At 49.4% G+C, this 14,162-nt stretch overlaps 1 protein-coding gene across 1 annotated transcript in view; it reads left to right on the top strand.

The window, feature by feature from the left end:
- VPS53 (VPS53 subunit of GARP complex) overlaps positions 1-14,162 on the top strand; it is a 42,740-nt gene that overhangs the window by 18,781 nt on the left and 9,797 nt on the right. The window contains exons 11-18 of the mRNA XM_082201733.1: positions 594-735; positions 1,167-1,268; positions 2,412-2,506; positions 2,964-3,206; positions 5,319-5,466; positions 6,454-6,536; positions 9,227-9,305; positions 11,839-11,987. Coding sequence (XP_082057859.1) covers positions 594-735; positions 1,167-1,268; positions 2,412-2,506; positions 2,964-3,206; positions 5,319-5,466; positions 6,454-6,536; positions 9,227-9,305; positions 11,839-11,987 — 1,041 coding nt within the window. The remainder of the gene's footprint in view (positions 1-593; positions 736-1,166; positions 1,269-2,411; positions 2,507-2,963; positions 3,207-5,318; positions 5,467-6,453; positions 6,537-9,226; positions 9,306-11,838; positions 11,988-14,162) is intronic.

Here is a 14,162-nt window from a genome sequence, read left to right on the forward strand (position 1 = left end):
GGTTCAAAACAGCACACGGAGTCATCGTTAAAATGGCTAGCTGCTCGAGAAAAATGTAAACAACCTGCCTGAAACCCTGGAGAGCTGCTGCTGTTCAGGGTAGGCAGCACTGAGCTAGATAAATGGTAAAGGGACCCCTGACCATTAGGTCCAGTCGTGACCGACTCTGGGGTTGTGGAGCTCATCTCGCATTATTGGCCGAGGGAGCCGGCGTACAGTTTCCGGGTCATGTGGCCAGCATGACTAAGCCGCTTCTGGCGAACCAGAGCAGCGCACGGAAACACCGTTTCCCTTCCCACTGGAGCAGTACCTATTTATCTACTTGCACTTTTTGACGTGCTTTTGAACTGCTAGGTTGGCAGGAGCTGGGACTGAGCAACGGGAGCTCACCCCGTCGCAGGGATTTGAACCACTGACCTTCTGATCAGCAAGTCCTAGGCTCTGTGGTTTAACTCACAGTGCCACTCATGTCCCATCTAGCACTGAGCTAGATGGACCCAAATGTCTGACTTTCTATAAGGCAGCTTTCTACATCAGGGCAGGTGCGAGGTATGGACCTGCCTTAGCTTCTCTCTCCCCCCCCCCCCCCGCAGGACGGAGCTTGCAAAGATCATGCGGACGCGGGCGAAGGAGATCGAGGTGAAGCTCCTTCTCTTTGCCATCCAGAGGACCACCAACTTTGAAGGGCTGCTGGCAAAACGCTTCTCGGGTTGCACCCTCTCTGACACAGTGCCGGTGAGTTGGGTCTCCCCAGCCACCCTGGGCACCTCCCAGCAGAATATTAAAAACCACAATCAAACATTAAAAGCTTCCCTAAACGGGGCTGCCTTCAGATGTCTTCTAAAAGTCAGGTAGTTGTTTATTTCCTTGACATCTGATGGCAGGGCGTTCCACAGGGAGGGGGCCACCACCGAGAAGGCCCTCCTCCTGGTTCCCTGTAGCCTCACTTCTCGCAGGGAGGGAACCACCAGAAGGCCCTCGGCGCTGGACCTCAGTGTCTGGGCTGAACGATGAGAGTGGAGACGCTCCTTCAGATCTACTTTGCCGAGGCCGTTTGAAAGGGTCCAAGTGTTACAAGCGAAGCAGTAACAGCTCTCCCCTGTCTGCTTTCTCCCTGCCTAATTTCTTTCTGCTTTGTCGTGTCGCCCTTCTCTACCTCATCGCAGAAGAAGGCTGAGCCGCCACCTCCCAACACCAACCCCTTCTTGGAAGACGAAACCGTCCTGGAGTCGGACGAAGCCACGTTAGAAAAGGCCGACATTGACAGGGTAAGTCTCTTAGCCTCTCGAGGCTTTCGTGGGTGCCACCCATGTGTTTTCAAGCCCTTCCTCCTGCCCAGAACGGCTGGGCACTTAATTCTTTCCTTTAAAAAAAATAAAAATAAAAATGGAGGTTCTCAGATAATAATAATAAATAATAATAATAAATAATAATAATAAATAATAATAATAAATAATAATAATAAATAATAATAATAATAAATTTTATTTATATCCTGCCCTCCCCAGCCGAAGCTGGGCTCAGATGGAGGAGGGATTGGTCCCGCCAACTCCTTTCTGACCTGCAGGTCCCCAAGCTCCCCTGTGTGAGATTTTGCACTGGACTACAGTCAGAAACATAGGAAGGTGCTTTGTGTTGTGTCAGAGCTTTGGGCCATAGAACGTCAGAGAGGAACCCAAGGGCCATCTAGTCCAGCCCCTGCAATGCATCTAGCTCAGTGTTGCCTACTCTGGCTGGCAGTAGCTATCCAGGGTTCCAGCATCACCTGGAGATGCCTTTGGGGGTGGAACCTGAGACCTTCTTCATGTAGAGCAGAAACCCTTGCCCAGGGGTCAGCAAACTTTTTCAGCAGGGGGCCGGTCCACTGTCCCTCAGACCTTGTGGGGGGCTGGACTATATTTTGAAGAAGAAAAAATGAACGAATTCCTATGCCCCACAAATACCCCAGACATGCATTTTAAATAACAGCACACATTCTACTCATGTAAAAACACGCTGATTCCGGACCGTCCGTGGGCCGGATTTAGAAGGCGATTGGGCTGGATCCGGCCCCCGGGCCTTAGTTTGCCCACCCCTGCTCTTGCCTCTGAGCTTGCAGCCCTTCTCCTAAAAACACAGTAAGCTTCTAGTCTTCATGGTTTAAGAGTTCACAAAGGTTCAGAGAAAAATATTTCCCCATCCACTTTTTCTATGCCAAGTTTATTGCAACCCCTCCAACTAACATGTAGGGGATTTTCCTTTTCCGTTTGCTGTTTTATGTTTTTGGAAGTGGGAATACTGACCTGGTGGAGGGGAGCGTTGCAAATGGAAAAGGAGATGTTTTCCTGAGGGTTGAAGAGTCTGAATTGAGTAATTAAAAAATAACGACAATTTCTCTCTTTAAAAAAGTTCCTTCCAACTTTGTTTTCCAGCCCAAAAAGCCGAAAGTTCCAGACAATCCTTTTCATGGCATCGTCTCCAAGTGCTTTGAGCCTCATCTCTACGTCTACATTGAATCCCAGGACAAGTGAGTAAAGGAAGTTTTTGGAAGGAAGGAAAAAGACAAGAAATAAGAATGTATTGATCCTCTTTTCCCACCCTCACCCAAACCTTTGGGCCTGATCCATTGGGAACATCCTTTTTACGTTAGCATCGGTATGGGGCCGTGAGCAACTCCCTTTTTAATTTCTGCAATTTCTCGTGTGGGAACATACCCCTTTGTCCAGACCTTCAGGACGACAGAAGGGCCACAGATTTGCACAGCCCTGAGAATCTCAGTTTTTGCTTTAAAAGTCAAGTTTCTAGTCCTCATGGCTGGGACCGTAGGCTTGGGAGCACGTACATAGCGCAGCTTGGCTTTGATGCCCTCTGGTAGATCTCTGCCTCAATGGGCAGAACAAGAATGAATGAGGCAACCGAAAACCGGTCTAAATCCTTTTGCCTGACGGCCTGCATGTTTGTCTTTGCTTCTCTTCTGCCTCCAGAAACCTCAGCGAGCTGATTGACCGCTTCGTGGGGGATTTCAAAGCCCAAGGGCCCCCCAAGCCGAACGTGGACGAGGGCGGGGCTGTCCTGCCCAGCTGTGCTGACCTCTTTGTGTACTACAAGAAATGCATGGTGCAGTGTTCCCAACTGAGCACCGGGGAACCCATGATTGCCCTCACCACCATCTTCCAGAAATACCTCCGGGAATACGCCTGGAAGATCCTCTCGGGAAATCTGCCCAAGTGAGGTTTTAACACCGTCAGATGACATTCCTTTAGAGGAATCCCCCCCCATAGCAAGAAGTGAAACTATCAGTAACAGCGTAATAAAACCAACATTGAGGGGAGAGCAATTCTGCAGTCAAGGCAAAGCAAAGTCAGTAAACTAGTCCTCAAGAATACAGAGGGTTGTAGCCAACTAAATTCTGCTTGGGGGAGACCCACTGAGATTAATGGATCTTCTTTAGCCGTGGCTTTTCAGTGGGCCTAGACCAGTGGTTCTCAACCTGTGGGTCCCCAGGTGTTGTTGGACTACAACGCCCATCATCCCTGAGCTCTGGCCTTGCTAGCTAGGGGTGATGGGAGTTGTAGTTCAACAACATCGTTGGAAGCAACCCATGAGAAACAGCCTTACACTGAGCTGGAATATTGGCCTATCTGGCTTTGCCTACACGGGCTGGCAGCAGTACTCCAGGGTAGCAGACAGGAGGCTGTGTCCCATCCTTGCCTGGAGATGCCAGGACTTGAACCTGGGACCCTCTGAATGAAAAGCAGGTGTGCTCAATCACTGAGCCACGCTCAAGTGCATAGTACTGCAGAGCAGGGGTTGGGAACCTCTGGCCAGTGGGCCAAATGTGGTCCTCCAAGCAACTCTGCCTGACTCTCCGCCCTCTCCCTAGGGGGACGCCCCTCACCGGCCCTACCCCTCACTTTCGCCCAGTGCTTATGCCTGGCTGGAAGGTGTCTAACTGTGAAAATGTCCAGATGGAGAGGGATGTCTGCTGTGTGTGTGTGTGTGTGTGTGTGTTGGTGTAGAAACCACTGGCTCTTCTGTGGCTGGGTTGTTGGCGAAAAGATCAGAGGTGACCCTGTGGACCCGCCCCTTTTGCTTCTGGACCAGTCGGGTGTGCCCGTCCCTTTCCCCAAAGATTGTCCACAAAAGAATGTGGAATGTAGCCCGTTGCATCCTTGAATATAATTATTCTGCAGAAAAGGAGACTTCATGGTAAGGAGATGGAGAAAGACAATGGTTTGGCCCCCTTGATTACCAATGTGAATTATCCCAGGGAATGCAGGATAATGCAGTATTGTATATACCGTATTTTGCTGTGTATAAGACGATGCTTTTTGCTGAAAAAAGTTAGGCAAAAATTGGGTGTCGCCTTATACACGGAGAGTGAATTCAGAGGGGGGACGTGCGATTAATGGCAGCAGCAAGCAGGAGATTGGCAGTGGCGATTGGGCGGGTGATTGGTGGCTGCAGCAAGGCCTGCTAGTGATTGGCTGTAGCTGCGGCAGCTGGGCAGGCGATTGGCGGCAGCGGCGAGTGGGCGGGTGGGCTGTTGGTGGCAGCAAGCAGGCAGACAGTTGGCGGATGCGGCGAGGTGTGCAATTGGCAGTGGCAAGCGATCAGCAGTGGCGGGCAGGCGGATGAGCGATTGGCAGAAGTGACCTCCCCCACCCCAAAAAGGTAAACAATTTCTTAATTTGGGGTTAAAAATTTTTTTTGTTGTTATTTAGTCTTGTCCGCCTCTTCGTGACCCCCTGGACCAGAGCACGCCAGGCACTCCTGTCTTCTACTGCCTCCCGCAGTTTGGTCAAACTCATGCTGGTAGCTTCGAGAACACTGTCCCACCATCTCGTCCTCCGTCGTCCCCTTCTCCTTGTGCCCTCCATCTTTCCCAACATCAGGGTCTTTCCCAGGGAGTCTTCTCTTCTCATGAGGTGGCCAAAGTCTTGGAGCCTCAGCTTCAGGATCTGTCCTTCCAGTGAGCACTCCGGGCTGATTTCTTTCAGAATGGAGAGGTTGGATCTTCTTGCAGTCCATGGGACTCTCAAGAGTCTCCTCCAGCACCATAATTCATAATTATTTTTTAAAAATAGTTTTTTTAAAAAAGGGCCGTCTTATACATGGGAGCGTCTTATACACAGAAAAATACGGTATTTTAATTTTACTAATCGCGTCCTACACAACCTGCTCATGAAAAACAAAAGAAACCCACCAGAAACAGCTGATGCATTTAAAGCAATGCATTTAAAATAATTTAAAACAAAACAGGCATTCACGGCTGGCTGCTTTTTGGGCTGTCAAGCCCCCCTCTGTGTTTAATTGCCGTGTTGTTTCCCCCCTTGCAGGACGACCAGCAGCAGTGGGGGGCTGACTATCAGCAGCCTGCTGAAGGAGAAAGAGGGTTCGGAGGTGGCCAAGTTCACCTTGGAAGAGCTCTGCTTGATCTGCAGCATCCTGAGCACGGCCGAGTACTGCTTGGCAACCACCCAACAGGTGTGGTATAGTGGTTAAGAGCAATAGACTCGCAATCTGGGGAACCGGGTTCGATTCCCCGCTCCTCCACATGCAGCTGCTGGGTGACCTTGGGCTAGTTACACTTCTCTCTGAAGACTCTCAGCCCCACTCACCTCAGAGAGTGTTTGTTGTGGGGGAGGAAGGGAAAGGAGAATGTTAGCCGCTTTGAGACTCCTGAAGGGGAGTGATAAAGCGGGATATCAAATCCAAACTCTTCTTAAAGCCTGCGGGGGGGGGGCAGGGAGCGCCGGGGAATCCTGCAGGGATGCGATCTTCAGCCAGAAATAACATGGTTGCCCGGTCCTACCTTAAAACGAAACCCAAGTTACTAGTCCTTATGAGCTTAGGGCACAGAGGCTGGGGGGATTGTTGGGAGATGGATTTCAACAATGACTGTGGATGCAACGCGCAGGTTGTCTCCGCCCACTTGCTCTCGAGGAAGCATAGCACATGGGTAGGCAAACTAAGGCCCGGGGTGGGGGTCGGATCCGGCCCAATCGCCTTCTAAATCTGGCCCCTGGATGGTCCGGGAATCAGTGTGTTTTTTACATGAGTAGAATGTGTGCTTTTGTTTAAAATGCATCTCTGGGTTATTTGTGGGGCATAGGAATTTGTTCATTCTCCCCTCCCAAAAATATATATAGAGTCTGGCCCCCCGCAAGGTCTGAGGGACCATGGACTGGCCCCCTGCTGAAAAAGTTTGCTGACCCCTGGCATAGCACATCTGAAAACATCCTGCAGTTTCTGACAGAATTCTAGAAATGTGGAAATGGGTGTCCCCAGTTATTAGGGGTGTACATGTCCCTGGGTGCCTCACACGGGCTGTTTTCAATTTTATACTTAAGGCAGAGAGCAGTAGGCATGGTTAAGCGGGTGGTTAGACAAAAGACTTGACGTTTCGGGATCAGCCAGACTTTCACGGAGAAAGCCTCTCTCTCTGTCTCACACCCCAAACTTCTTCGACAGCTCGAGGAGAAGCTCAAAGAGAAAGTCGACACCAGTCTGGTGGAGCGGATCAACCTGATGGGGGAGATGGATACCTTTAGCATGTACGTATGCTGCTGGCGACCTCCCCCCCCCCAAATGTGCTCATGGGGTCCTGGGCTGGCTGGGACTGCTGGAGAGCCATAGCCCAAAAACTCAGATTGCCAAAGACATTTGCTTGTCTGGATGGAGGAGAGAGAGGTGTACATGTACAGAAACTAGTCTACCGTCCAAAAGTTAAGATTTGCACCCACTGCCCTGCCTACTTTTGCTGTTAGCTCTGACATGCGGCCCCCGGAAGGTTGCTCAGATGGGAACGTGGCCCCTAGGCTGCAAACCACCCTTGCAACAAGGCCTTTAAACAGGCAGAGGCAAACTTGGCCCTCGAGATGTTTTGGGACTACAACTCCCATCATCCCTGGCCATTGGTCCTGTTACCTAGGGATGATGAGAGTTGTTGTCCCAAAACATCTGGAGGGCCGAGTTTGCCTATGCCTGCATTTAAAGATTAAAAGGTTAAAGGCACTCTTTAAGTTGGCTTTCCCATTTTTGCAGGTTCCCCTTTTTTTAAGCATCTGCTCAGCTCCTCCAAGGACCACCGTGGGGCCTGCGAGCCCCTCTCCCTCCCCGCCACTGCGGCCACCTTGGCAGCCATATTGGCAGCCACAGCTCCCCGCGGTGCCTGTTTTTTCTAGGCCTTTTTTTCCTGACAGGCCTGTCAGCTGAGGTGACGTTTCCCTCACGCTCTAAGAAAATTGAAGTAGACGAGAGCTGATATTTCTATTAACGGGTGACTGTTTTTATGCGCCGTTAACAGCTGCGTGTGTCAGCCCTGACAGGCCAGGAGTTTTGTCGCGCCTTTTTTTTTTTAATTTCCCAGCACGAGTGGAAATGTTACGAGGAGGTGGTGGGGCGAGTTCTTGTGTCGTGACGGGCGGCTTCACCGTTGACGGCTCTGTCAGGAAGTTATTTTGGCCGTTCCTGAGGGAAGATTGACAGCTTTAATTTACTAAGAGTAGATTACGCCTGGGAAGGCATAATTTGTGTCTCCCAAATTTGGCAGCTGAGTGGAGCGCCCAGCTTGTTTCTCTAATAGAGCTGTTCAGCACTATTCAAATTGTGTTAACATTTGTTTGCCCCCCTGTGTTTCGTTGTTGAACTTCTTAGCCTCTCATTACATAGAAATGTCTTCTCACTGGCGTGATTGCAAATTGTTTGGCGCATTGCAGCTTTCCCCAACCTAGATTTTGTTGGACTACAAATCCCATCGTCACTTGCCTTCCTGGCTAAGGATAATGGGAGTTGTAGTCCAATGACATCTGGAGGTGGGAAAGGCTGGTGTGGTAAATAAGAGTGCCAGACTGGGGCGAGGGAGATGGGGGCTTGGATCCCCACCTGGGCATGAGGTTTGCCAATGAACATTGGGCCAGTCACTGCCTCTCAGCCCAAACTACAATAATAATAATAATAATAATAATAATAATAATAATAATAATAATAATTTATTTGTACCCTGCCCATCTGGCTGGGTTTCCCCAGCCACTCTGGGCGGCTTCCATAGAAACCAAAAATACACTAAAATATCACACATTAAAAACTTCCCTGAACAGGGCTGCCCTAAGATGTCTTCTGAATGTCAGGTAGTTATTTATCGCTTTGACATCTGGTGGGAGGGCGTTCCACAGGGCGGGCGCCACCACCGAGAAGGCCCTCTGCCTGGTTCCCTGTAGCTTTGCTTCTCGCAATGAGGGAACCGCCAGACGGCCCTCGGCGCTGGACCTCAGTGTCCGGGTAGAACGATGGGGGTGGAGACGCTCCTTCAGGTATACTGGGCCGAGGCTGTTTAGGGCTTTAAAGGTCAGCACCAACACTTTGAATTGTGCCCGGAAACTACCTGGCAGGGTTGTCGTGAGGGATAAAACAGGGAGGAGATCTGTGTATCCCACCTCGAGCCCTTTGGAAGAAATTTCTGGCCCTCCTTTCCTACCGAAGGGAGCCCAGGGCCAAAAAGTTAAAATAATGCCATTTAAAATGAAAAACATATTTAAAACAGTATCAAACTCAAATGCGTTGAAAACATTTAGAACATCTGGAAGTCATGTAAAAATAATGAGGAAGTGAAAAATGCATTCTGCTCAAAACACATTTGCACAAAAGCACTTGCAATTCATAAAAGAGCTGCAGAGCTGTTTAACCATCAGTCCGTCTGCCCAGGGAACTCTGGGGATTGTGGCTCTGGGAGGGGAATGGGGTGTCCCAACAGCTCTTACTACCCACCACAAACTACAACTCCCAGAATACTTTGGAGGAAGAAGCCATGACTGTTTAAAGTGGTATAAGAATGCTTCAAAAGTACAGGGCAGGTGGGGCCTAAATGTAGAAAAGTAGGGTGTCAGGGCGGTTTCCCCTGAACTTGCTAGTTTTCTGCAGGCAGGGAATTTTAAAGAAGATTTTGCCGGGAGGCAATCCTGAACCCCTCCCTTTTCCAGCCTCAGGTTGCATCTCTAGAACAGAGTGTGCAAGCAGATAAATTCAGTAATCTCCCTCTTGACCCAGCTGGCCTTTGCCTCAGTTGTTTCATCTCGCTTTTATTGTTTTCCAAGTGTCTCTGTATCATTAAAAAAAAGGAAATTCCAAAAGTTGTCAGAGGAGTGAGTAGCAACAACCTTCTAGGGCATCACAGCTAGCGGGGCCTTCTTTGTGTTGGCTCCCACAGCAATAAACGTAAAATGAAACTGCCTTGTTCCCTTTGCAGAGTGATTTCTAACAGCATCCAGCTTCTGGTGCAGGATTTGGACGCTGCCTGTGACCCAGCTCTCACGGCCATGAGCAAGGTAGGAGTCTCAAGCTTTTAAAAGCTAAAGTTGGAAGGGTTTCCGGAGGACGTGTATTCCAACCCCGAGAAGCTTACCAAACTCTCAGAGTACCGTTCACGTTTTATACCGTATTTTATGCTGTTTTTTAAGTGTTTTAAATTTGTTATTAGCCGCCCTGAGCCCGGTTTTCTGAACCGGGATGGGCGGGGTATAAATAAAAAATTATTATTATTATTATTTTAAAACACATTTTGAAGAGGTATACAAAATGTGAGAATGCAACAGTGATGGAGAACTTCAGGCCAGGGGGTTCAGATGTGGTCCTTGGGACTCTCCCCAGGCCACGCCCCCTCTCTGAAGGCCACGCCCCCTCTTTCTGAAGGCCACACCCCCTCTCTCTGAAGGCCACGCCCCTTCCCAGCCCTGCTTTGCCCCTTCCTTGAGTGTTTTGGTCTGTGCCCTTGGTCATGACGCCTCTTTGCTTCCCTGTGTGGAGGCGGAAGAGGGATAATACAGTGGTGCCTCGCAAGACGAAATTAATCCGTTCCGCGAGTCTCTTCGTTTAGCGGTTTTTTCATCTTGCAAAGCAACCCTATTAGCGGATTAGCGCTATTAGCGGTTTAGCGGCTATTAAAGGCTTAGCGGCTATTAAAGGATTAGTGGATTAGCGGCTAAAAGGCTATTAGCGGCTTAGCGGCTTAGAAAAAGGGGGGGAAGCGGAAAAAAATCGGAACACTTGCAAGACGTTTTCGTCTTGCAAAGCAAGCCCATAGGGAAAATCGTCTTGCGAAGCAGCTCAAAAACGGAAAACCCTTTCATCTAGCGGGTTTTCCGTCTTGCGAGGCATTCGTCTTGCGGGGCACCACTGTAGTAATAATAATTATTATTATTATTATTATTATTATTATTATTATTATTATTATTATTATTTATACCCCGCACTCCCCAGCCAAGGGCAAGCTCAGGGCGCCTAAAAAGCAATAATAAAAATAAGTTGAATGAATACAACTTAAAAACAAAATTAAAATATTGAAACATTAAAATATTAAAATGTAGCCTCATCGCAGGAGGAGAAAGGAAAAGAAAAAAGAAAGAGGGGGAGGGAATCAAACTGGCTCCAAGCCAAAGGCCAGGCGGAACAACTCTTGTCTTACAGGCCCTGCGGAAAGAAATCAGATCCTGCAGGGCCCTGGTCTCATGAGGCAGAGCGTTCCACCAAGCCGGAGCCAGTGTTGAAAAGACCCTGGCTCTGGGTGAAGCCAATCTAACTTCCTTAGGGCCCGGGACCACTAGGGTGTTGCTATGTATGGACATTGGGGCATACCGTGGGGCATACCGGGAGAGGCGGTCCCGTAGGTACGAGGGTCCTAGGCCATGAAGGGCTTTAAAGGTCAAAACCAGCACCTTAAATCTGACTCTGTACTCCACCGGGAGCCAGTGCAGCTGGAAAAGCACTGGGTGAATATGCTCCCATGGCAGAGACACCATGAGGAGCCTCGCTGCAGCATTCTGCCCCCGCTGGAGTTTCTGGGACAGCTTCCAGGGCAGCCCCATGTAGAGCGAATTACAGTAGTCAAGCCTGGAGGTGACCGTTGCATGGATGAGCAAGTGTGCATAGAAGCTGGCCTACTGCACAGAGGCAAAAAATTGGCATTGGTTGCTCCGCCCACTTTTGCCTCTGGCTCCGCCCACTGTTGGCACACAGCCCCCAGGAAGTTGTCCAGAAGTGAATGTGGCCCTCAGACTCGAAAAGGTTTCCCACCCCCAGCTGTATACAAAAGCCAAGCTGTGCTAGGGGGTCAGCTGCTGCTGCTGGTAGCACAAACGGAAAGCTACAAAGTTGAGACTTTTAAGCCTAGGGGTCAAATAAATCCCCGCCGAACCCAAATTTGATCTTCTGACCCACTCCGTCTCCTGCCACCATTGCATCCGGCAGTCTTAAACTACCTAACAGGACCGTTGTGAGCATACGAACGGGGTTGGAGGGAGAGAATGACGTAGGAGATTTCTAAACGCCTTGGAGGAAAGACGGGTTTAAAATACCGTATTTTCCGGCGTATAAGACGGCTGGGCGTATAAGACGACCCCCCAAACTTTTCCAGTTAAAATATAGAGTCTGGGATATACTCGCCGTATAAGACCACCCCTCTTCCAACGCACACCAAATAAAAATTTAAAAAACCAGTCTCCAGTCCGGCTCGAAAATCCGCTCCACTTTCCAGTGGCCGGGGGCTTCTGGGGCCAATTTCCAAGCGTATTTCTGCTTCATCTAGAGAGCTTTGTGTCCTCTGATTTAATTTGCTGTTGTTTTATCCTTTGGTGGGGAGTTGCTGCAGGAGCTGCTGCTGTAGCCGGCGTATAAGACGACCCCCGACTTTTGAGAAGATTTTCCTGGGTTAAAAAGTAGCCTTATACGCCAGAAAATACAGTAATCACACGGGCATGAAAATCTTGGGCAGCGTCCCTGTCGGTCTCTGGTTTGTGTTGCGTTCAGGCTTCGGAAGCTGGGTTTCGTTCCGCCGTGACGTAAAAACCTTCCGTCTCCTTGCAGATGCAGTGGCAGAACGTGGAGCACGTGGGCGATCAGAGCCCCTACGTCACGTCGGTGATCTTGCACATCAAGCAGAATGTCCCCATCATCCGGGACAACCTGGCCTCCACCCGCAAGTACTTCACGCAGTTCTGCATCAAGTTCGCCAAGTGAGTTCCCCCTGCTGCTCTGCTTGCATGGCCTTCTGGGAAGCTCCTGGGGTGGAGGGTCTCAGCATAGCTGTCAACCGTCCCTTATTTGGCGGGAAAGTCCCTTATCCCAGTGCCGTGTCCCGCTGCTGTCCCTTATTGATGATACCCCGTAAATTTCCCAGGTTTCAAAGGAAGCAGCTCCTCTCCCTCCTTCCCTGCCGGCCAGGGAGGAGGGAGGCTCCAACTGTGTTGCTTGGCTGCGTTGCTCACCCAATAAGGAGTCTAAGAACGACTGGGGGGTGGAGCTTGCATGCCTTGTGCCGATCAAATCGGCCGCATTGCCTGGGGACTCGTCTTTGCTCAGCGCTTCCCAGCGGAGAGGTGACGGTGGTTTTCCTTGCTGCATCCCCTTTGCCGGGTTGCTGCGCTGTGGGAACCACCGCTTGAGGCTTCGTTTGGCTGCTGGCTGGGCTTTCTGCCTTTGGCTTGGAGGGGCTCAGAAGCTGAACATACCTCTGCCTGGAAAATCCCTTATGTTGGCTGCTGATCCCTTATTTTCGAGGCTGCTGGTCCCTTATTTTCAAATCTGTAAGTTGACAGCTATGCGGCCTGAGGCTTCTCTGTTCGGCCCCCCAGGGCTCTCTTGCTGGGCCATGCTTCCTCACCAGCCCTGCTCCCAGCTGGTTTTCGCCATTCGTAAACTTTGGCAGTGCCTCTCGCTTGACCGGATGGTGGGCAGAGAGGGTCGTGTGCGAGTGTGCCCGCTGCTCAGAGCTGGAATTTGCATTCCTTGCCCCGCCCACTTTTGCTCCTTGCCCCGCCCACCGTCGACGAGATTCCCCAGCCATGTGCTGAAACTTCTTCGTCGTCTTTTACTAAACCGTTTTTTATTAAGTTTTACATTTCAAATTTAAATTCAAACGCTGAACAGCATCATCATCATTTAAGATTCCCTGAATGCTTTGACTTCCCTCCACCCCTCCATGGTTACTATTTCCAATCTTTTCCCACCGCTTCACTTATTTTCTCTATTTTTCTTAAACAATCCATATTTACCTTAGTTTTTAGTCCATTACGTTACTCTTATCCTGCCAGAGTTTTTAGTTGTTTGCAGTGTTCTCTTAAATACATTGCAAATTTTCCCCTTAAAGTTCCTCTCTTCCTGGTTTCTGATTTTTCCGGTCACTTTCGCCATTTCGGCATAGTCCATCATCTTCACCAGCCATTCGTCTCTGGTTGGGACTTTATCTTCTTTCCATCTCTGGGCCAGTAGTATCCGTGCTGCTGTCATCGCGTACATAAATAATTGTTTCTGCTCCTTTGTTATCTCTGCACCTAAGATTCCTAGCAAAAAAGCCTCTGGTTTATTCCACAAACGTTATATTAAACATTTTTTTCCAACTCATTATATATCATTTCCCAGAATGCTTTTGTTATCTTGCATGCCCACCACATGTGGTAGAGCGTGCCTGTGCTGAAACTTCTTAGGCTGAAATCCTCCTTCTTAGCAGAAAACCCCAAGGAACAGAACTTTACTTCTGAGCCGAAAAGGAGAGGGTTGTGCCGTGATAGTGTGTAGCCTTGAAACCTCAATGCGGTTTGACATGGGGACCAGCCTACACCAAAGGGATGGTTGTAGTCTTAGGCAGAGGATGGCTGAACAAGCCGTCCCAGAGGAGAAGTGGAAGAACAATGATTACGTACAGACATAATTTTATTTGTATGACGCCTTTCCATAGTTAAAACCAAGCTCAAGGCAGAAACAACAGGAAAAAATACAGTAATTACAAACATAACAAAAATAGGCATGAACAAACAAACATAACATCAAAAAGTACGCATCCAAATTAAAACAATTTCTACATAAGTCGTAATGCCATCTAAAATAAAGGTACAACAAAATTAAAATCGGTAACAGCAACAAAAAAAGGCCAAACAGTTGTTGTTGTTGTTTAGTCATGTCCGACTCTTCGTGACCCCCTGGACCAGAACACGCCAGGCACTCCTATCTTCCACTGCCTTCCGCAGTTTGGTCAAACTCATGCTGGTAGCTTCGAGAACACTGTCCCGCCATCTCGTCCTCTGTCGTCCCCTTCTCCTTGTGCCCTCCATCTTTCCCAACATCAGGGTCTTTTCCAGGGAGTCTTCTCTTCTCATGAGGTGGCCAAAGTCTTGGAGCCTCAGCTTCAGGAT

This window comes from Podarcis vaucheri, assembly GCF_965113315.1.
Source record: "Podarcis vaucheri genome assembly, chromosome: 15".
NCBI lineage: Eukaryota > Metazoa > Chordata > Lepidosauria > Squamata > Lacertidae > Podarcis > Podarcis vaucheri.